This window comes from Xenopus tropicalis, chromosome 1 (genome assembly GCF_000004195.4).
Source record: "Xenopus tropicalis strain Nigerian chromosome 1, UCB_Xtro_10.0, whole genome shotgun sequence".
Lineage (NCBI taxonomy): Eukaryota > Metazoa > Chordata > Amphibia > Anura > Pipidae > Xenopus > Xenopus tropicalis.
This window is the reverse complement of record NC_030677.2, coordinates 37,131,922-37,156,064: the sequence shown is the minus strand read 5'-3', so window position 1 is coordinate 37,156,064 and position 24,143 is coordinate 37,131,922. Positions and strand designations below refer to the sequence as shown.

At 39.5% G+C, this 24,143-nt stretch overlaps 1 protein-coding gene across 1 annotated transcript in view; it reads right to left on the bottom strand.

Moving 5' to 3' along the window:
- slc30a9 (solute carrier family 30 (zinc transporter), member 9) overlaps positions 1-24,143 on the bottom strand; it is a 40,725-nt gene that overhangs the window by 84 nt on the left and 16,498 nt on the right. The window contains 11 exon segments of the mRNA NM_001367999.1: positions 4,807-4,920; positions 7,123-7,252; positions 8,334-8,499; positions 10,450-10,557; positions 12,897-12,968; positions 15,483-15,522; positions 15,605-15,740; positions 19,733-19,788; positions 20,352-20,454; positions 21,106-21,173; positions 23,704-23,762. Of these exon segments, the coding sequence (NP_001354928.1) occupies positions 4,807-4,920; positions 7,123-7,252; positions 8,334-8,499; positions 10,450-10,557; positions 12,897-12,968; positions 15,483-15,522; positions 15,605-15,740; positions 19,733-19,788; positions 20,352-20,454; positions 21,106-21,173; positions 23,704-23,762 (1,052 nt within the window).

Genomic DNA, 24,143 nt, shown 5'->3' with positions numbered 1-24,143 from the left:
CTATATACTGCTGGTATAGCCCCTCCCACTGTGGCAACGGGGGCTCCAACACAGCCCTCACAGCAGGGATTTTACCTTTTGTTATTCTTTAGCATCTTGTAATGTGACACGTTCTTACTTTCTCTTAGGGCCGTGACACACAGGGAGATTAGTGGCGCCGTGACAAATCTCCCTTGTTGCAGGCGACTAATCTCCCCGCGATGCCATCCCACTGGCTAGAATGTAAATCACCGGTGGGATGGCGTACACAGCATCGCTATTTGCCAAAGTCGCCAAACTTTCTTCTCAAGGCAACTTCGGCAAATCGCAGCGCCATCCCACCGAGGGGACACCCTTGATCAATGCACATTTAATAGTTTAATGTGGATGAAATAGGGTTTAGTAGAGTTAAATATATTTTAGTAATGGACACTTAAAGGGGTGAGTTGACTTTTAGTCTGATGCAGAGAGTGATATTCTGAGACAATTTGCATTTGGGCTTCATTTTTTTTATTATTTGCAGTTTTTTGGGGTATTTCAATTCTTGTTTAGCAGCTTTCCAAGTTTGGAGTTTCAGCAGCTATCTGGTTGCTTGGGTCCAACTAGCTTAGCAACCAGGGAGTGGTGTAAATGAGAGACAGAAAAAAAGGTTATGAAAAACAACAATAAAACTGAAGCCTCAAACAACAATGGTTTTCTGGCTGCCGGGGGTCGGTGACCCCCATTTCAAAGCTGCAAGGAGTTAGAAGAATTTGGCAAATAATTAAAAAACTATAACAAATAAATAATGAAGGCCAATTGAAAAGTTGCTTAGAACTGGCCATTCTATAACATACTAAAAGTTAACTTAAAGGTGAACTACCCCTGTACTACACCCCCTTGTTCAATGTAAGTTTATGCTGAATCTACTTTTTGCCTATTGTTTTAAATCACAAAAATCTGTGGTTGTTGCCTAATTCTTCACCAAACATGGGGCAGCTTCAGATTCACTTTTTGCCCTGTTTAGCCCAAGAAATAACATAAAGCACAGATTTTTATTGAACATGTGTTGAACAAGGGGGTACAGCACCCCTTTAAAGAATAAGTAAACCTTATTTTTTTTCTATCAGTAAAATTACTCTAAACAGCCTCCAGAATTACCTACCTTTGTCCCAGCATTCTCTCTGACCTGGTTCCTCCTTGTGCAGAGTGTAGCCCCGCCCCCACTTCCTGTTCAGGTCTCTCATAAAAAAAAACAAAAAACCCCTGCTAATGCACAGACTGGCTCCTGCTGCCTCCAGGTATGCCCAGAAGGCTCTCCAGGTCAACAACAGTAGTCGAATTGAAGAGAGAACTGAACAGGAAGTGGGGGCGGGGCTTCACTCTGCACAAGGAAGCAAAGAAAAATTATCAACTTCTGAGGAACCAGGTCAGAGAGAATGCTGGGACAAAGGTAGGTAATTCTGGAGGCTGTTTAGAGAAAAAAAAAGGTTTACTTATTCTTTAATACAGCTGAGGCACGGGTACAGTAATTCCAGCAGCCGCTTGTGATCTTGCAGAGAACTTTGTTAGTGGCTGAGAGACATCCAGAGACATGACTTCTTTGGGGGTGGTTTGTGGCCAGGTGGGTCACCAGCTTCCAGCAGCAGTAGCCAAATACAGCACTTTTTATTAGGTTTAATCTTGTTCAGACAAAAACCAGTTAATTCATTTCTGAAGCAGTGTCAGAAAGGGTACATGTTAAAAATGCATTAGAATAAGAAAACAATATAAAGGTCATAATTCCCTTAAATGCAACAGACACAACAACAAAAGCTAAATTATCTAGAAAATGTAACCAAATTGTGACAGATGCTGAAATGGCACAGAAAGATGATTCAAAGCGATAAAAGTGAAAAGAATGAGTTGCCTGGGTAACACACAAAGGGGTGTTATATCAAACGAATAAGAAAACAAAAGAATAAATAGGAGATTGTGTAAATGCTGAAAAACAGGGTGTGGGGGACTGTTTTAATGTAAATCAAAATTGCCAATATATCTGTATGAGCAAAGCAATCACTAGCCGGCAGCATAAAGAAGCAGCCACTGTCATTAATATAGGGCTGCACCAGCGGGTCTGTTGGGCGCTCTAGGATGGCACGCCGGTGGTACCAAAATGGCAGTGCAGGGTTGAGAGGGAGACTATGGGGCGTATTTATTATGCCGTGTTAATTCGCTGAAAAAACGGAGTAAAAAGCTGTGTAAAATAAATGGAAAAGGTCGCCGTCTGAATACCGGATATTACGCTGTTATTTTCCATAAGTTCCGGTGGAAGAAAAAACGTGTAAAAAAAAATGATGCCAATTTAAGCCGTTTTTACACAGCATAATAAATATGCCCATTAAATGGTAGTGGGGCTATAAGGAATTTGTATCCAGCTGGGTACAGCCCCTATTGGCATTTGGTTATAATCTCCCTCAGATTCTAATAAGTTACAGCAAATCTTGTCAGTTTGTGGCTCTGACCACCAATTACAGCCCATGTCATTATTTGAGGTTCTAGATATTCTGAAACACTCTGATGAAGGTCAGTGTGGGATCAATGTTTATATCCTTCTCAGTATATCAAAATATCATGTAATAAAGTATCACAGACCTCACCAAAAAAAGGGGGTTCCAAAAAAAAAAAAAAAAGAAGAAGAAAATCTTAAAGACAACAGCCATAGGGAAATGCTTAGATGCTGTCCTTCATAGTCCTGGAACTGTCACTATTTCACTAGCATTTATGGCCAAAGTCCCGTTCCGTGATCATGAAGACTGAATAGTATTAAAGAGATTAGAGCAGATTAGGCAGATACAGGGGGTGCAATGACAATACAGGACAATGGGTTTAATGCTGTGTTGCTAACGATAACTGTATGTTACGCACAGAGCGGGAGTCACAATGAATACAGTGTAAATGCTCTTTTGCAGTATTAGAGAATAAAACATTTTCCCCCTTTTATTTTACAAAAGGTTAACTAACACTCATTATGTAAATGTCAAACTGCAGAAAGCTATTACTTGATTGCAGAACAAACACGAGTACTTGTGTATTGAAACTCCGATGATCCGAGCCGACATGAAATGGTGAAATTGCTGTATTTGCATATCTTAGTAATCCAATGAAAGGTGTACCTATTTGTCTGGTAATTATGGGACAAATTACTTCATGTTCTAAAAGGCACATTCAAGTGATTTTGACTTTTAATTAAAGGAATTGCAATGCTGGAAATATCAAACTTTTATTATATTAAATATGTCCTTTGTAAACCTGCTTTTTTTTTTTTAAACAGAATACAATAGTCTGCTAAATTCTGACAAAAAGGCACAAAAGGAAAAATGATAAACTTATTAAGAACAAGATGCAATTTTGGTTTGAAATTCTAATGTAGCAGAAAAAAGGAATATTTGATAAGTCAGTTTGACACCTGCAATTTTAACGTGATTGTTGCTTAAAACAGGTCAGTGCCTGAAATTCCCCACGTGTATTTCCTACAGAGTTTATATATATTATACTATATTCCACTGAAACAAACTGACTGATGATGTGGACAATCTGCCTAAATCAACATCCCCACCCCATTCAAAGTAATTAGGAATTGCTGCCAAGCTCCAGGTCCTATAAAGTAACAGGCGAACAGAGCCAGGCCTCCACCCCGGGCACCCAAAGCCTCCTCTCTCCCTTACCACTCCCACCCCCCCACTGGCATTGCCACTTCTCTCTGCTCCTCCAGTCAGCCAGCACCGCAGCTCCCCGCTCAGTGTACCTGATCCCCAGGGCCAGAGTTAGGGAAGAGGTAAGTGTTTAGGTTCTATTGCCCCCCCCCCCCATGGTTGCCCCTAGGCATGTGTCCCTTCTGCCCTCACCCTAGTTTTGGCCCTGCAGGCGATAAACATTTAAAAACCTTGTGGGGCTCATTTATTAACACAGGGCAAATTTGCCCACGGGCAGTAACCCATTGAAACCGATCAGTGATAGGCTTTTTCCAGCCAGCTGCAGAAGGAACAATGAATAAAACAATTTAATTGGTTGCCATGGGTTACTGCCCATGGGCAAATTTGGCCAGCATGTTGGGCTGCACTGCCCTATATACACCTGAAAGCCGTACTATCTGTACGGGAGAAATTTGGAATAAACCCTTATTTGTTGTCCTGGATATCCTTACTCTACTGCTGCCGGTAAACCTGTAAGAAGCTAAAAGGGGCTCTAACCAAATGATATAGAATCTACATCATTTGGTTAGAGCCCCTTTTAGCTTCTTATATCACCAAAAACCACTATTTTAGGATATAATGGGTGCGTATTGGAGAAGGGGAGTTAAAAAAAAAAAAAAAAAAAAAAAAAGTAGATATGCCCATTTCTAAGAACCAATATTCAAAAAAGATATCTTTAGTAGCATACATATTTTGATTTGTTATTTGTTAAGACACAACATGACAAAAATCGCCACCTTCTACTCCAAGTCTGGGCAGATCTTTTACTTTTACTTACGCTGGGAAGATGCACCCTACCCTGATTGCTGTAGAAGCATGCAAGCATGAACGTGAATCCATGGCATGGGGCACATGGGAGCAGAGATAAGAGATCTTGGTCATGGGTTGGGGGCAACACGCGGCCTATAACTTTCTATTGCTTTTATGCAAATACTTGGGAAGCACAAGAAAAGTCACCCCTAATATATATAAAAGCCACAATACACAAGCTTATTTATCATGTCTTACAAAACTAATAAGAGTATACATTCAACAGACTTCATCTCATCCCTGGAAAGGAAAATCGGAAGGAAATGGTTAGTTAAATTAATTAGTTGAGTCCCCTGGAATTTACCTTTAATTCTTTTTCAAGTCGGTCTACTTCTGCTCCTAATGTGTCTATAATATTTTCACCATGTTTAAGCATAAAAGCTTCTAAGTCCTCTGCTGTCTTCACTTGGCGGATTTCCTATTTAAAGTACAAAAAATAATAATAACAATATGATTTGCTTTAATATTCCTTCTCTAATATGTTACAGTATTAACTAATTGTTCATAAATAATTCATGGAAAAAGGATTTAAAAATGTAAATCTGTGATATGTTATTTTAACAATAGTGCCCTGTTCCCTGAAGTGAAGAAGGGGAGCAATTATTATCTGAGGACGCCTTTCATTATTATTAACACGTATTTATAAAGTGCCAACATATTGAGCAGTGTTGTACAATGGAAGGGTGAATACACCAAGCATCCAAAAACTCATACACAAGCTAAAGACGGCCCTGTTTAGCTCATAAAGCTTTAGAGCTTATATATGTATATTTGGATACAGCAAACTGTGAAAATATTAAATGTGCTAATGATTATTTTAATTACTATAGAGAGCACCACTTGTGCAAAGACCTACACTGTAGTAGTACAGAAGGCCTAGCACAAATACATTGTCAGTGATTGATGTCATGGTCCTTAAGGTCCCCATACACGGGCCAATAGTAGCTGCCGATATTGGTCCCTTGGACCGGTTCGGCAGCTTATCGGCCCGTGTAGGGGCAGAAACGAGGGGCCTACCCGACCGATATCTGGCCTAAAATTGGGCAGATATCGATCGGCCAGGTTAGATGCGGTCCCCGAACTGACTGCTCCATTGACGCCAATATAATTCGATTGTTTGGTCCCAGGGCCAAACGATCAAATTATTTTTTTTTTTTACCTACACGCTCCCCCATATCGCCCACCCGTCGGTGGGGATATCGGGTAAAGATCTGCTCACTTGGCGATCTTGCCAAGCGAGTGGATCTCAATGTGTATGGGGACCTTTAAGCCTGTTAGCAGGATAAAAAGAAATTGCAGGGCCTTCCAGGACTGTTCCGAAGGTCACAGAGATAATGTCTAATATACCCAATACATGTAGTAAACAATTCTACAGATAAAATAATGTTAAAATACCATCTAGCAAGGGGCAAATCAACAGACTTACTGGCATGAACAAATTTTTGAAAATCAGCTGCATAGTGCCATTTTTAGGTGATGAGGAAGTTATCATGCTGTGTAAAAAGTGGAGTGAAACATTACAGTGATGTTGCTCATAGCAGCCAATCAGATGCTTTGCTTTGGTTTGGTTTTCTAACTGTTGAAATCTAATTGCTGATTGGTTGCCCTAGGCAACATCACCAGTAATGCTTCACTCCACTTTTTACACAGCATGATAAATATACCCCCGAGGGTATATATATTTATATAATAGGAAAGACTACAAATCATGTGAGGTCTTCACTGATACATTAACTTGGTTAATAACCAGGGACTAAATATCAGTTTCCATTTCTTATTTAAGGACTAGTGCATTTTCTGGAACAGACTGTGCATATTTCCATTCTATCGGGTCCCCTTTGAGAGCCAATGTAAATGTGTAAAGTAAGGTAAAAGGCAAAGGTATAAGAACCTTTATTTAGTCTGAGGGAAACCAAGTTTTGGGCGGTTTCTGGTATGTTCAGCCAATGAGTGATGAGAAACTGCATCTTCTGGATATCTCTGTATGTTGGGATGGCTGACACAATCATCTTAGGCTTATTGTAAGCTCTTTTGGGCAGGGCTCACTTCACTTCTTGTATTGGTTATTGGTTGCTTTATATGTTACTCTGTATGTTCAATGTATGAAACACACTTATTGTACAGAGCTGCGGAATATGTTGGCGCTTTATAAATAAATGTTAATGTTAATAATAATAATAATAATAATAATAAGACCTAGGAAATATCTTTTGCTATCTTGAGGGTGGCTCTGGTTGGTTCAAGCCGCAAAGAATACCAGTCACAGAAGTGGTGAACATCATTGCCTGGCAATAGCTAGAGATCCAATACCAGGCATCAAGGAGATTACTGAAGCCAAGGGGGCATTAATGGCTGCTTCGGAGCACAACATTTGTCTCACACGAAAAAGTTGCAGCTGGTCAGCTTAAGGCACAGCTATGTTACTATCACAAATGTTATGCATGTCTGTCGGGCGGTAAACATCTCTCTAAGTAAAATAACCACTGCAGTAATGGACAGACACTGTGTGAAAAATATCTTCTATCTACAGTAAAATCAGTAACAACTGGAGAAGGTGTTAGCAGAAAAAACAGAAATTCGGATAAAGGAAATACATTGTGTGAAGTCACTTCTAACTTACATTTAACACCTGGTCAATATCTTGTTTTTCCAAGTAAGATCGTGTAACAACTCGACCATCAAAATCAACTTCTGCCTTGAAACGCACCTTACTCATTCCCATATCAGTGGCCTTTACATCATGGATTGCTCTATAAAGAATGAAATGTTTGATTCAGCAAAGGGCAGAAATCATCTCAAAGATGAGTAGAAGTGTTTAGACTCTGTGAATTATGTAGCAACTGTATGTCAAATCAGCCAAATTCATTGTGAGCAGATTGTACAACAATGCAATTATATTTCCTGGTTCAACTACATTTCCTACAGTTCTGTAATTTCCCCCATGTTGTAGCATGAACACTTTTCTCCACTAATTTATTACTTACAAACGCTTATACAAGTATAAATGATTTCCTTTTTTTCTGTAATAATAAAACAGTGCCTTGTACTTGATCCCAACTAAGATATAAATAATCCTTATTGGGGGCAAAACAATCCTATTGGGTTTAATTAATTTTTAAATGATGTTAAGTAGATTTAAGGTATGACAATCCAAATTATGGAAAGATCCCTTAACCGGAAAACGCCAGGTCCCAACATTCTGGATAACAGGTTCCATACCTGTATAAGGGTTACTTTAAGGTGGTTGTTCACCTTTAAATTAACATTTGGCATGGTGTGGAGAGGGAAATTTTAAGACAATTTACAATTAGTTTTCATTTTTTATTATTTGTGTTTTTTTTTGTTATTTAACAGATTTACAGTTTGGAATATCAGCAGCTATTTGGTTGCTAGGGTCTAAATTACCCCAGCAACCAGGCATTTATTTGAATAACAGACTGCAATAGGAACAGAAGAGGTCCTGGGTAACATATTAAAAGATAGTGTCAAGGTGAACCAACCCTTTAACCTTCTTCTCAGGGACTCTAGAAAGTCTGGGAGTAAGAGGCACCTCCCAAACTTGGTTTAGAATTCTGCACCTCATTTTAATTACAACTGTAACATGACAGTTTAGTGCTGTAAATGGAAATTATGGAAACCCACCCTAAACAACATGGAGAACTATTTTTGGCTCCCAACTAATTGGTTATACTATAGAGGTTATAGAATATATAGAGGAGTGCTCAGGAACACCCGGATGGGTTACAAAAAAGTGGGAGCTACAGTTAAAACCCATGAAACAGTCACAGTGGTGTTATCATGGGAAGCCTGATGAGCGTTGCAGTCACACACCTCACTGCAGGATCACTTTCTAAGAGTTCGGTGAGACGTTGAACTTGCTCTGGTTGTATTGACCTCCCAATTAGTGCTTCAGTGTTAGTGTAGATAAGGAAGGCTGATACAGCTCCGAGTAGGGTTCCAACACCCAGGGACCCCAAACTGTCATAGAGCGGGTTTCCTGTTAGGATACAAACAGATATGCACATTACAAAATGTCTACTTTACAACAAGATTTACAATAACAACAAGGAGCATTTTTTAAGGGACTAAAAGAATTTATTTGTGAATAATGTTTCTTCATATTTTTGTTATTAGCAATTACTTAATCCAGTTTTTTCACTTTAAAATTCAATAGGCAGGAATACAACTACCACAATGGATCAAACCTAGCCAATGATATACTAGGTTTGACCAGACAGTACCTGTACGGTATGAAAGATAAAAAATAAATAGGAAGAATGGTGGACTTGCTAACAAGTTCCACTGAAGAGCAGGATGCGTATGTTAATGTAACTTCTCTATGAACTGCCGACAATATACTGAAAGCTGCAACAAAAGCAAGGATTGCTGCAATTATTGTGGCATTCATTCTCTTTCTTATTTAACCCTTTACATGCCAGAACTGTAGATTCTACACTTCCAAGTCTTCTTTTGATCTATGCTTTACCTGCAAGCAAAGGGTTAAATGGGAGAATTTTACTGCCAGGTTTGACACTAATATATTAGTACAGGTATAGGACCCATTATGCAGAATGCTCGGGACCAAGGGTATTCCGGATAAGGGGTCCTTCCGTAATTTCGATCTTCATACCTTAAGTCTACTAAAAAATCAATTTAACATTAAATAAACCCAGTAGAATTGTTTTGCATCCAATAAGGATTATTTATATTTTAGTTGGGATCAATTACAAGGTTCTGTTTTATTACTACAGAGAAAAAGAAAATCAGTTTTAAAATTCTGAATTATTTGATTAAAATGGAGTCTATGGAGTCTTCCCGTAATTCAGAGCTTTCCGGATAATGGGTTTCCGGATAAGGGATCCCATACCTGTAGTAGATAAGGGCAGTCTAGGCAGCAATTACCCACAGGACAGTTCACTCTTGGGAAACCTTTACTTTGTGCTTTTTAGCTTTTTAGCAAAGATTTGCATGAATTAATGATGCACGTGTTCCATTTTCTAAATAAATGACAAACTAGCAAAAGCAAGGCAGTGTAAAATATGTACAATCCCATTCGGGCTGGAGTTACATGGAAACAACAGATTTCTTAATGGCGAATAGATCATATTAATATTGAGAAATATCTCCTTGTAGCACTGCCGAGTACCGCCAGAGGTGTAATAGGTATGACAAAAATCAAAATATCATTTCTCTGTTTAGAGGCTCAATGAAATGAAAAAGCAAACGAGGGGCTGCAGTTTAACAGATGGTGATGCGGAATGAATAATAGAAAGTAGGCTTTGTTCATTTGCTGGGTACAATTTATGTTGACATGCACGGATTACCCACATACTATTAATCTTAGGAGCTGAGTTCCACAGTTGCTTTGTTTATTGTTTGTATATTTATATTGCACGGCTCATTGACACAGAACTTTTCAGGCACATTTTACCTTTTTTCCATCCAGCTTTAGATTGTTATTTTGGAAGTGGAAGCTCAGCTACATGCCCAAGGTCACGAGTAGTTGGTGCAAGAATTAAACCTAGCTCTCCCAATTAAACTCTTCCCATATAGGGGCATATTTATTAATATTAGAGACAAGCATCACTGGTGATAGCAACCAGTCAGATCTAAGCTGCCCATTCAAATCCTGTGATACAATTTGGCAGCTTATTTGTCCATGTATGCCATCTCCATTGTTTGTAATTCGACTGGTCCACCCTAGGGCCAAATGATTGAATAAGCCCATTTGGCGATCTCGCCAAACAAGCAAATCTTATAATGTATGGCCACTTTAACTTGTAGGTTCAAATCTGCTCATTAGGCAACATCACCGTGATGCTTGTCTCCAATGTTAATAAATACTCATCTTACTGTACAAACATCACCACTTACATCAATACTTGGTAGTTTTTAAAATATTTTCAAGATCTCTAAACTGTTAAAACATGAGAGTACAATTATTTACCAGTGAGTGAGGTCAAACCCATGCAGGAGGCAGCCATAACCAGTCCTAAAACTGCCGCAGCGTCCTCCATCAGAACTACATTGGTACTTGGATCACGGGATTGCATGACTAAAAAAAGAAAATGTACATTTTAGTATTTAACAAGCCTGCTCTTTGTGCATACTGCACAATAACTGAACAAATTACAGGTCCTAACAGTTGTCAGGAAGGGAATAAAGATCAAGTTGGCACACATTTGGATACGAAGGCACACGGAAAAGCAACGTATACATAGTCCAGTATTGGCTTGGACAAACAAGAAACTAGAGAAAAGGTGGCAGGTAAGTACATTTTTTGCAAGAGATTTGTCTCAGTATAGTTCAGGATCTTGTCCTGTGGGTTTACAGCTATGTTTAGACCCAAACTTGAGGGGAGTAAAAAATATCCAAATGTCCAAACTGTGAGCCTCCACCTGTTGGTGAACAATCTTTCTTTCGTGATTGTATCAAATCATTTTTCGGTATGTCCCTTTGATGATGGAAGACAATGTTGGGAAAAAACTTCCCAATCCAAAAAAAAAAAGCCCCTAAATATGAGGCTTTGACAGATTCCCTTTAATTACCTGGGATGACTAGGCATCAGTACCCAGAACGCAACCCTGCATCTCTAGGGCTTTGTGCCCTGAAGCTCCTTTATGACAAACTCCATACTGTATATTGCAGGTCTTTGCTCTTCTCTGTTGGAGCTAATCTATTGCCAGTAAAGTTCTTCAATGGCTGCTAGCATAATAGTGAGTTGCCATGCAGAACTTTAAGCTTCATGGGCAGATTTAGGGCAGTTGCACTGCTGTCAGAGGTTACACGAGGAGAGCGTTGGTGGCTATACCCAAATGAATTAATGAAACATACTATGAAAATATAAAATCATCTGTTTTAACTACACAGCACATGTATTCATGTCAAAGAAACAAAGGCATTAACCATGATTGTAGATCTATACATCTATGCTCTGGGCTGCTATTGGGAAGTAGAAAATATCCCTGATTAAACATGTTTATAAGGAACATGGAGATCAGAAACAAGATGAGTCAGTGGCAGCTTCTCTCCAAATATTCTCATTTACACCCCACACACATACAGCACAGACTCGGGCTGCAGGCAGTGAGATTATCTGGGAAATAATCTGCTATTCAAAACACAGGCTGATGAATAATCAGGTAAAACTAATTCAATCAGAAATGACACACAAGAATCTCAAAGAGAAGAAAAAAAGCCCTTTGAAGTGGTTGCTTCAGCCAAATTAAGCACGCATTTATCATTCAGAGCGATTACTGAGTGTAAAAGAAATCATAGTGGAGGGATTCAGGCCTGTTGCTTGTGTATTATTTATTCCTGGGTGGTGCAGGAAGCAGGGAGGTGTAGTTTGCTAGAGCTTCAGTGACATAAATTTGACTTTCTTGTAACCCAGTAGTATGAGTAGGTGCTTTTGTACCTAAATAAACTACTAGGTAAATGCACCTCTCTGGCAGTAGCACACTTAGGAGACATGTCTGTGCAGGATATGGCTCATTGGCACCTGTTTGGGGTCTGTGCAAACAGGAAGTGTCAAACAAAGTACAGGTATTGGACCTGTTATCCAGAATGCTCGGGACCTGGGGTTTTCCGGATAAGGGGTCTTTTTGTAATTTGGATCTCCATAACTTAAGTCTGCTAAAAATCATTTCAATATTGAATAAACACAATAGGCTTGTTTTGCCTCCAATAAGGATTGATTATATCTTAGTTGGGATTAAGTACAAGGTACTGTTTTATTATTCCAGAGAAAAAGGTAATTTTAAAATTAGAATTATTTCCTTATAATGGAGTCTATGGGAGATGGCCTTTCCATAATTCGGAACTTTCTGGATAACGGGTTTCCAGATAAGGGATCCCATACCTGTACAATTATTGACCTTTTCTTCACCAGTCAAGCTAAAAAAAAGGACAGTCATTTAAAAAGGGGCTATCATAACAATATATAGAATGTTTTGCTTTCCCTTCTGTAGTGGCCAGAATTTAAATTCAAAATATAATTTGTGTGTGAGTGAATTCAGCTACATAAGTAAAGCTTTATAAAGCCCTTGTGCAAATGTTGCAACTGCTCCCTTCTATATAATGGTCACCTTCAGAGTACTCTCTGCAAATACAGCTATCTCCTACACTGCCCGGTAAGACGCTCAGTGGAAAAGCCCAGAGGGCAGCGAGAGGCTGGTTACTTTGTTTTCAGAAGATGCAAGCATATTCAGCACTACTATCTTACATATGCATAATTTTCTTTTTCCTCTTTCAGGGGGAAAAATAATGAAAACAGCTATTACTATTAGTATTTTTGTAATGTAATGTAATACTATTAGTATAAGCAACAAAGCAATATATAAAAGTCTTAAAACAGACTGAATGCCTTTTAATGCCCTTAGAAGAAACACATACCATACTCGTAAAAAGATAGTCCTTTGGTTTTCGCACTTTTCCGGATCTCATTGATTGCTACTAGAAGTGTGGCTAAAAAACACAAGAAATGTTATAGTTTTAATGACTACAGATCCTAGTCAAATGACTTTTCCATAGATCATTGTTCCAGAAAGATGGGGCATACAGGTCCTTTTCAAAAAATTAGCATATTGTGATAAAGTTCATTATTTTCTGTAATGTACTGATAAACATTAGACTTTCATATATTTTAGATTCATTACACACAACTGAAGTAGTTCAAGCCTTTTATTGTTTTAATATTGATGATTGTGGCATACAGCTCATGAAAACCCAAAATTCCTATCTCAAAAAATTAGCATATTTCATCCGCCCAATAAAAGAAAAGTGTTTTTAATACAAAAAAAGTCAACCTTCAAATAATTATGTTCAGTTATGCACTCAATACTTGGTCGGGAATCCTTTTGCAGAAATGACTGCTTCAATGTGGCGTGGCATGGAGGCAATCAGCCTGTGGCACTGCTCAGGTGTTATGGAGGCCCAGGATGCTTCGATAGCGGCCTTAAGCTCATCCAGAGTGTTGGGTCTTGTGTCTCTCAACTTTCTCTTCACAATATCCCACAGATTCTCTATGGGGTTCAGGTCAGGAGAGTTGGCAGGCCAATTGAGCACAGTAATACCATGGTCAGTAAACCATTTACCAGTGGTTTTGGCACTGTGAGCAGGTGCCAGGTCATGCTGAAAAATGAAATCTTCATCTCCATAAAGCTTTTCAGCAGATGGAAGCATGAAGTGCTCCAAAATCTCCTGATAGCTAGCTGCATTGACCCTGCCCTTGATAAAACACAGTGGACCAACACCAGCAGCTGACATGGCACCCCAGACCATCACTGACTGTGGGTACTTGACACTGGACTTCAGGCATTTTGGCATTTCCCTCTCCCCAGTCTTCCTCCAGACTCTGGCACCTTGATTTCCGAATGACATACTTTGGACCACTGAGCAACAGTCCAGTGCTGCTTCTCTGTAGCCCAGGTCAGGCGCTTCTGCCGCTGTTTCTGGTTCAAAAGTGGCTTGACCTGGGGAATGCAGCACCTGTAGCCCATTTCCTGCACGCGCCTGTACACGGTGGCTCTGGATGTTTCTACTCCAGACTCAGTCCACTGCTTCCGCAGGTCCCCCAAGGTCAGGAATCGGTCCTTCTCCACAATTTTCCTCAGGGCCCAGTCACCTCTTCTCGTTGTGCAGCGTTTTCTGCCACACTTTTTCCTTCCCACAGACTTCCCACTGAGGTGCCTTGATACAGCACTCTGGGAACAGCCTATTTGTTCAGAAATTTATTTTTGTGTCTTACCCTCTTGCTTGAGGGTGTCAATGATGGTCTTCTGGACAGCAGTCAGGTCGGCAGTCTTACCCATGATTGCGGTTTTGAGTAATGAACCAGGCTGGGAGTTTTTAAAAGCCTCAGGAATCTTTTGCAGGTTTTTAGAGTTAATTTGTTGATTCAGATGATTAGGTTAATAGCTCGTTTAGAGAACCTTTTCATGATATGCTAATTTTTTGAGATAGGAATTTTGGGTTTTCATGAGCTGTATGCCACAATCATCAATATTAAAACAAGAAAAGGCTTGAACTACTTCAGTTGTGTGTAATGAATCTAAAATATATGAAAGTCTAATGTTTATCAGTACATTACAGAAAATAATGAACTTTATCACAATATGCTAATTTTTTGAAAAGGACCTGTAATTATTGCCATCAAAATACTTACAAATAGTTCCCTCATTAATTAAAAAAGCCTTTCAGAGAACATATTGTACAAAGAATGCCATCATGTTGGTTTCCCCCAATACTGGGGGTGGGAATTAATTATTTTAAAGGAGAAGAAAAGCTTCAATTGGGGGTCCCAAATGGTAGGCACCCCCAAGTGATTGTAATCACTCACCCAATGCTCCCGTTAGTAGAAGAATTCAAGGCCCCGGGGGCACTTCCAGCGAGCATCATGAAGCGATGCTCTTCCTGCTTATTCTTAAGGTGCCCATACACCTTCAGATCCGCTCGTTTGGCGATGTCACCAAGTGAGCGGATCTTCTCCCGATATCCCCCACCTGGGTGGGAGAATCCAGGCTAATTCGATCATTTGGCCAAGGGGCCAAACGATCGAATTATAGCGACGGGTATAGGCAAAGTCGGTTCGGGGACCGCATTGGCTTGTTGATCCGACTAGATTTTTTAACCTGCCCGATCGAGATCTGCCCTATTTCAGGCCATATATCGGTCAGGCAGGCCCGTCGGTAGTGCCCATACACGGGCCGATTAGCTGCCAAATCGGTCTAAGGGACCGTTATCGGCAGCTAGAATCAGCCCGTGTATGGGGACCTTTACTTCACACAGGGGAGCAGGCGCAGTAGTGGGCAGGTCAGTGCAGTTTTCTGCTAACAGGAAGACCAGCCAGGGATATCAGGTAAGTGATAACAATTACTGGGGGGGAGGGGGTTACCTAACATTTGGAGGTGTATATATTGGAACAATAAGCAACTTTTTTTTTTTTTTCCCAAAAACACACACACAAACAATGCTTATTACCTCCTTCAGACACAAGTGACCCTGCTAAGATGCAATAGGCCTGTAAAATACAAAGAATAATGTTACTCACTGCAGCAAAACAGACAAGTGGTAAAATGTTCAAAAGTTTTAGACCGACCTACCCAAAGCAGAGATTCTATTGGCTGTGGATGAAGCAAACCCATGATTCCATGGTACCAGGAAAGGCCTGCGCCCATCATGAAAATGCCCACACCACTGATTAGGGAAGCAATGTAGCGCATGTTTGTAAAGCCGTACCTACATGATATAAGCAAAGATGAAATAGAAAAAATAAATAAAGGAAAAGGACCTTTCACGGTAAGAAACACATGCTGAGCTCCACCTGGGACTTAATGAAAATCATTTACAGTAAAATCCGATTGCAAACACTGTTTTATGTAGAATGGTGTCACATTTTCCCAAGTGGCTTGTGCATTAGTACCAATACTTAAGGCAGCATTGCAGGGTGTAACACTTCGTGAACAGTCATTTAATAGTCCCACTGTCAGCACATGAATTGCTCCAGCTGCCAAATAACCAACACTGTCCTCTCTATGCCTGTGTAAAGGACAATGATTGGTGAATTCCAACAGTCTGAAAGAAACAGTAATTATCAGCTGCTTCTAAACTCGCAGGGTTGCCAGTTTTTAATCTAGGAGCTAAATTGTGCAAGCGAGAAGTATCTATTCCCATATTCCTATACTCTGCCTTATAAACACATAAGGGGTCATTTACCTCCCACCAGTGCAATTTTCCAACACAATCACCATGTTTTTTACCCAAATTCCAGCATTGTGTCTGATGCAATTGCGGCTTATGCAGTTGCGTTCACACTTCAACATGGAGCTAGTGTCATTTCCAGCATTTGGCGTAACAGTGACATTTGCTACATATTTTTTGTGCATCTGTGCTGCACCTTTTGATTAAAGGAGAAGGAAAGCCAAAGTCACTTGGGGGTGCTAAAATGTTAGTGCCGCACTTAATCTGGATTTCTTTTATGCAACAAGTACTTTAATCCATGGTGCTGATTTTTTCTTTGCCTATTGAAGTTCTGGTTTTGTTTCCACCCTGGCACTGAGTTTTATCTTGGATAACACAAATGTATATCTTTGTCATCTAAGAGGATGTCCAACCTGGATCCCTCAATCTGCATACGAATTTAAATTCCCACTAGTGCAGGGGTCCCCAACCTTTTTTTACTTGTGAGCCACAATCAAATGTAAAAAGACTTGGAGAACAACAGAGGAGCCAAATAAGGGCTAAGATTGGCTACTGGGTAGCCTCTATGCACACTATTAGCTTACAGGGGCTTTATTTGGTAGTAAATCTTGTTTTTATTCAACCAAAACTTTTCTACCTGGTTTGGGGGCACTGAGAGCAACATCCAAGGGGTTGGTGAGCAACATGTTGCCCCCGAGACACTGGTTGGGGATCACTGCACTAGTGACTACAGCGGGGTTGGTGAGCAACATGTTGCCCCCGAGACACTGGTTGGGGATCACTGCACTAGTGACTACAGAGGGGTTGGTGAGCAACATGTTGCCCCAAAGCCACTGGTTGGGGATCACTGCACTAGTGACTAGAGGCTTCAGCAACACACATACCGGAGTGGAAGATGCACATACCCTTGCTGGACAGGGCAAAAAGTAGGGATGCACTGAATCTAGGATTCAGTTTGGGATTCATCTAAGATTCTGTCGATTTTGGCAGGATTCGGATCCAGCTGAATCCAAGTGTCTGACCAAGCTGAACCAAACCTGAATCCTTAAAATCATATGACTTTTGGTCACGTGAACAGGGAATTAAAACACGCCTCTTATTTGCAAATGCAGGATTCGGTTCTGTATTTGGCCAAATCTTTTACAAAGGATTCGGGGTTCGGCCAAACCCAAAAATAGAGGGTTCAGTGCATTCGTAGCAAAAAGACGAGAGAGAGAAGGCACATAAGGCAGAGCAATGGTGAGTACCACAAATTAGGACATCACTGAGGACACAGTTGCTAAGGTGATCAGTGCTATTGTGCATATGATCAATCATAACATTTTCAGCTTTGCAAAAATACAGAAATTACAAATGGAAACCATACCATTTTCCTGTGCACTATAATTACATGCACCACTCAGTGTTTCTGGAAAAAATGAATGTCATTTAATTCGGCTTTTTTTTTCTAAGCCTTTCTCTGCATAGGCTATTTAGATCTAATCTTATTACTTTAATGTTATGCACCACAGCTGCTGATGAAATTGATTTAATCCCTGTTTTTAATGCATTCAGAAGTTTAATGAACATGCTAGTATTTAAATATCCTCTGAAAGCCATTCTGAATTTAATTCCCGGAGCCTTTATGTGCAATTTCAGATACATTTTGATACCGGAAATACATTTCTATATTTATTATTTTTAGCATTCAGAAGTTCAATTGTCAGTAATTATTCTGCTGAAAATGATTACTTGTGTGCAAATGTTTTTTTTTTCTTTACTTGTCAGTCACAAAAGCTAGAGAAATCTGCTCCCCAGAATTAAATCCAGAGCTCAATAAAGGGAAGCACATAATTATTTCATAACTGCACCCATGTTAGGTGCCTAGTAATAACTGTATGCATAACAAAACCGGTCTGAGCAGTCTTTTGTAGCATGATAGAGTGACAAACTTTGTTGCTGTTCTCCGATGCGGACTGAAAGTCACATTGCTTTCAGTGATTTTCTTGGAGGGCTGCTGTACGTATTAACTGGCAATAATTAAAGGACAAGTAAAAGGTAAAAACTAAGTAAGCTTTATCAGAAAGGTCTATGAAAATACAGTCATAAGCACTCACAGAAGTTCTCTATTAAAAGAAATACAGGATTTCTTGTCTTCTTTTGTGTAAGCATGTTCTTGGTTATCAGACTTCCTCTACTTCAGGTTTGGGACAGACGTCTGTGCAGTTCTCTCCTCTTCCTTTTTTTGCTCCCCCTTCCATAAGAATTTACTCCCCCTCCCATCAGAATGTGTAATCTGAACTACCAGCAGCCAGAGCTGCAGCAGGAAACTACTGAGACCGAGCTAAAATGGTAGCTGCTATCTTAACCAAACAGACAGAGTTTCTGGGACTGTTTACTCAGGTATGGTAATGCTTTCTGCAGAATACATATAGTGTTCTAGGTGGCACTAATGTGGCTAATCTATTAGTGAAATGCCAAAATGCCTTGCCTATTCCTTTAAGGCTGATGAGGGCAATCTGCACATGCCTAATGTTGCTACTGATGTGGGACAAAAAAGTTCATGAGGACACAAGCTGCCAGGGATGACTTTAGAAGCAGGGGTCTTCATTCACTATTAGAGAGGTCCTTTGCATTCAAGCCTGTTCAACAGCCCTATGCATAATGTACAGTACTAAAAGCAGTCATACACAGTCTAATTACATGTTAGTCAACCAAATGGTGAATGGATAAACACTGTACAAGGGGCCATACACAATTAGGCCATCTCTTTGCTCATTTAAGCCAACAGCCATAAGGATCAGTACAGAACTGGCTCCTCTTTACTTCCTCATCTGCCAAAGCACCACATTGGACAATATATGGTAATGTTTTCAAACATGCCCAATTGTTCAACCCAGTGTCCTCCATGGAAAAAACAAACTGCTGAGCAGGGAAAAGGAGCAGTTGGGAAAAATAAACAAAAAACTACTTTCCTCACAGAAATGCCCACTCTTTCAATACAGGGCACAGTCATACTGGCATGTGGTAGGGGCAGTAGTGATGTCGGACTGCCAAGAAAAAAAAATGAAGACGTGCCCTGCAAGTTGGGAGACCCCTGCCCAAACCAACCCTAGTACGTAGATATTGGTTGGGAATGTCAAACCACCATACACCTACTGAAAATCTTACAAAACCATGTATTGTAATTGTATTCCTTGTAAGGGCTTTAAAAGTTATTTACCTCAAGAGGCCTCTCATTAGCTAAGCCAAAGATCTGTTCCACATTAGGTGAATTAAGGCTAATAAGGCTAAAAAGCAGACATTTGACCATTCATTATTGCACAGCCATTATCTGTGCCACAAAGCAGTAACAACTAAGGTAATTAAAGGTAGACAAAGATATCGGAAAATAGGGACTTGAAAATGCCCAGCCTAAATATATTTGTGGCCAATTCCAACGCTGGCAGGGGTGTGTCTTGGCAAAGCACTGCATGTTATGTTAATTGAAAGAGCCATAGCTAACCTCTGCCCAATAAAGCATTCACATCAGACAAGGTAAATTGACTTACGGGTGTCCAGGGTCAGGTGTCCTTACAGACTGAGAGATACCCAACGCCAGCAATGCCTGTATTTTAGGAGAAAACATATTTTATTACACTTACAGTGAAAAGTAGAAATGAAGTGGATACTGGTATCGTAGGAGAAACAACCACTATAAATAAGGTTGAGGAGACTGCCTCATACAGATAAAAGCAAACAAAAGGAATTCTGGGAATGAATTCCAAACTCTTGAAAAAAATCCTATTTACATGGGTTTATCCTATAGGCTACAGCTCACGCACTGGGTTTAAAGCAGAAGCCAGGATAATAGCTGATCAGATTCCCAACTACAGACCAGTTTTGCCTTTCTTGAAGCTCATCAGTGTAGTGCAGGGGAATCTGATCAGCTATTATCCTGGCTTCTGCTTTAAACCCAGTGGGTGAGCTGTAGCCTATAGGATAAACCCATGTAAATAAGATTTTTTTTAAGAGTTTTGAATTCATTCCCAGAATTCCTTTTGTTAACAAAAAGGGTGAACACCCAAAGTCAATTCATTATATCTTTTTCATCTCAATTTGCAGCTTTATTTTTTTAAAAACAATATATTTTTTATATCTTTGCTAAAAAAGTAACATGGATCTGCTTACCTGATTCAATGTGTCAGCTAGGGAATGGAGGGCTTCTGAAAACATGCTTGCCGAACCCGTGTACACCCATGCTAGCAGCTTAAAAAAGAAGTTTAACCCATTTCTAGTTTTGAAGAGAAAAGAAATGAAAAAAACATTAATATTTGTGAATGTTATTGTTTGACATTTTAAGAAAGCATGTTTCAAAAAGAAGTAGAAGCTTGTAAATATATAGTGAATAATGTACCCACTGTTGTAAAATATAGAATGTTATAGGTCACCATGGAGTTCTATGGACATATAATGAGGCTGAAGGCCTCAGTGAGTCAAGTGACAAATTACATCACTAACCACAAATTATAACTGATTACAAAACTAAGCATCATTTATAAGGATATCATTTAGAAGACATTCATGGCTCTGGCATAATAGATTCAAGTGCTACCAGCTATTCTTTAATACATGAGTTTTAAAACAAAATTTTACCTTAAAGGGAAAACATGCCCCTTCCCTTTGGCATTAGCAAATTCAGTTGGGATTATGCATAAAAGGTGCATAAACACTATCTGAACCTTTAGAAATACGTATCAATGTATATTTCTTAACAAAGCCCTAGCTGATTCCACAGGTAGAAAGGAAGTGATGTTACTTACAAAAACCATTTCCCAAATCCCCATAGGCTCACAGTATAATGCAACACCTCCCTTTTTTTTAACAAATGTAATCTGCATGAATACTTGAACATGTAACTGTTCCAATTTCATAAGAAACTTACATACAAATTGCAACCATCACAACCTTTCCAGGTCCTTTCATGAACATGTTGGATGTACTTAACCGAGGCTGAAATTATAAAAAAAAAAAATATATATATTTTTTATAGTTGTCAAAATTATTTTCTAGAAAATCCAACTAACAATAATTATGTTTATAAAACATTAATCTGAGTTTTTTAAACTTATTTTCTCCTTAATTCCCTGTTTTGGCCTATTCCCTTTTGCAATCACCTTGCACTTTGTATTCCAGTTTTGACTTATCCCGTGCCCCTTTTTCTTTATCCATTATGTTTTCTCCATCCTTTTATCTTCCTTCTCTCTTTTATTTTACCATTGCCACAATGTTTGCAGTTGTAATAGGTACCTGAGACTGTAAGGTCCAATAGTGCAGGGATTGGTGCAAGTCATATAGAATTTCTATATGCTGAATATGTTGGAGCGATATAAATAAAGGAGAATACAAATAAAATACTGACAGGTTATGGCTGGGCCTGACATTACAAGCTTATGTGGCAGTGGCCAAATAGCACTCGTGCCATAGGGCTTAGGGTAAGAAACAACAGAGAAGTTCAGGCACCCGCAATAGATCTCTGCAGGTGACCAAACGCTCTGAAATGGCTTTCCATAGGCAACAATAGGAGTCTCAGGTGGAAAGCCCTTCATAACAATTTGTTTTCTGAAGTCACGTGAAGATGCCTGCAGGAGGAAACTTTGTGTGATATTAGTGAAACTTATAGTATCACTTAGTTTGTTTATTCTTGGGTACGGTATATTATAAAAAGGGTCTGCTATTGTTTCTCAGTCTGAGCTGCTATTTGATCAGACCATCACCGCTGCATACGGAAGTACAGACCTTGTTTCTGTGCAAACATCAAAGTTACTCATCAAAAAACGTCTTATCTTCATCTTTCCTGTGAAGATTATTCAGGGCTTTCTTAACTTAATACAGAAAAAGGAAAGGCATTATGCACAGATTTTACTTTAACTATTCCTTTAATGCAGGCTCTTTGCAATGCCTTTCTTCTTGGGAAATGGAACACAGAGAAATCTCTTGTCTTAAACCCCTGAAAATAAGTACAGTGAGACTGGAACAAGCCTTTGGTGGGCAAACGTAGATTGACTTTTGGGATATCGGTCTGATTGTATAATTAAGACCACTGAGTATAATAAGCACCCCCCCCCCTTGTATAGACCAACTATTATGCAGTTTACTCAGAAGTGACATAGTAAAGAAAATATCCTTTCTGCGGGATAGCAAATATACAATGTGTGCAACAGAATAAACAGCAGATAACAGTGGGGTTGGACAATGGAACATTTGAAAGTACGGTAAATCAGTGTACTGCCTGTATTTCTTTTTTGAAAGGTGTATTTTATTAACTTTTCATACAAACAAAACACAAAATAACACATTTAACAATGCAATATAGGAGACACGTTAGTCTTTCTTTTCCAGGTCTACCTTTAACATTATTACTAGCATTGAATGGATAGGTATGACATTACAGAGTGTGTGTGTATATCTGGAAGTAGTTACAGGATCTTGGGTCCATCACCCTACTAAACTACATGTTCAGGGTGTGGCAGAACAAGGTGGGAAGACATTGGGGTGCTTACTTTGTGACTGGGAGCAGGATCACTCAATTACCCTCTAGATCACACCAAGGGCCCCAGACTTTGTTAAATTTGTCAGGTGCGCCCCTAATTTCATATGTAAGTTTATACAGAGGGGCAACCGCGTTCACTAGGTTCTTCCAGGCTGTAATGGTGGGCAGGGTAGGGCCCATCCAGTGCATAGCGACTGTTTTTTTTGCATAGAACAACAGTATTCTGTATCGTATCCGGGAGCTATTTTGGGCAATTATACTGTCTAGGACTCCTAGCAAGCAGGTTTCAGGTGCAGTCACAGTGGGGAAGGCTAGGTTATTTGATAAATATTTAATGACTTCTGACCAGAACTTAGCAATGTGGGGACATGACCAGATCATATGAAAGAAGTTAGCAGGGCTTGTTGCACATCTTGGGCACTTATCTGTTGGGGTACGGCCCATCTGGCGCAACCTTAATGGTGTGATAGTACTGCCTGTATTTCTAATCATTTACCAATTCATAACATGGTTTATATTATTACCCACAGAACTGTCTCCACTTACTTCAGTAGAACAGCTCTTCGATCAACAGAAGTGAAGGTGCTGATCAGTTTAGATAGACATGGAAAGAAACATGGCTGCTACTATTTATACTCCTAACTGCAAACTAGACAGAGCAGAGGCCAAATTGATGACTTATGGCTCTGTTGAAAAAATAAAAATACTGTGTTGGAACCACCTAAATCTTGCCACACTAGCTCAATCAATTGTGGAGGGTTGCAAGCGGCACAATCAGTTTCCCAACACCACTTGTTGAGGGATGGCCAGACTGGGTGAAACCCATTTGGCTGGGCCTTTGCCTAAAGTGTAACCAAGAGAGTACATGTATACGTATATATTGCAGTGCCAAAGCATTAAATAGAACAATGCATAAATAGTTAGTACTCCTAAATATAATACTTTATATAGTGCTGCAAATACTTTTAAGTATATTATTAGCTTACACACCTTGGTGTTCCCTAGAAAGTCTTTGTACTCCTTTAACAGTTTCTGGTTCTTAAATAAATCTGAAACAAGACAGCAGAGTAAATACATCTCAGCAGAATGCAAACATCTGTAACCCGCCAAAGTATAAATGTTCATGTATAATACTTCAGCAAACAGCCTTTGTAAAGTGCGGCATTATTCAGAGCTGTAGTCTGTGCCCAAGGAAAACTGGCAATTAATTCTAGGTCTCTCTTTGTCATAGAGTAGAGCACAGGTCACACCTTTCAAATGCCTTCAACTGGTTGTTTATCTTTGAATAAAGTTTTTGTATGATGTAGAGAGTGTTATTCTGACAAAAATTGCAATTAGTCTTTATTTTTAATTATTTGTAGTTTTCGATTATTTAGCTTTTTGTGGAGCAGCTCTCCAGTTTAAAATTTCAACAGCTAACTGGTTGCTAG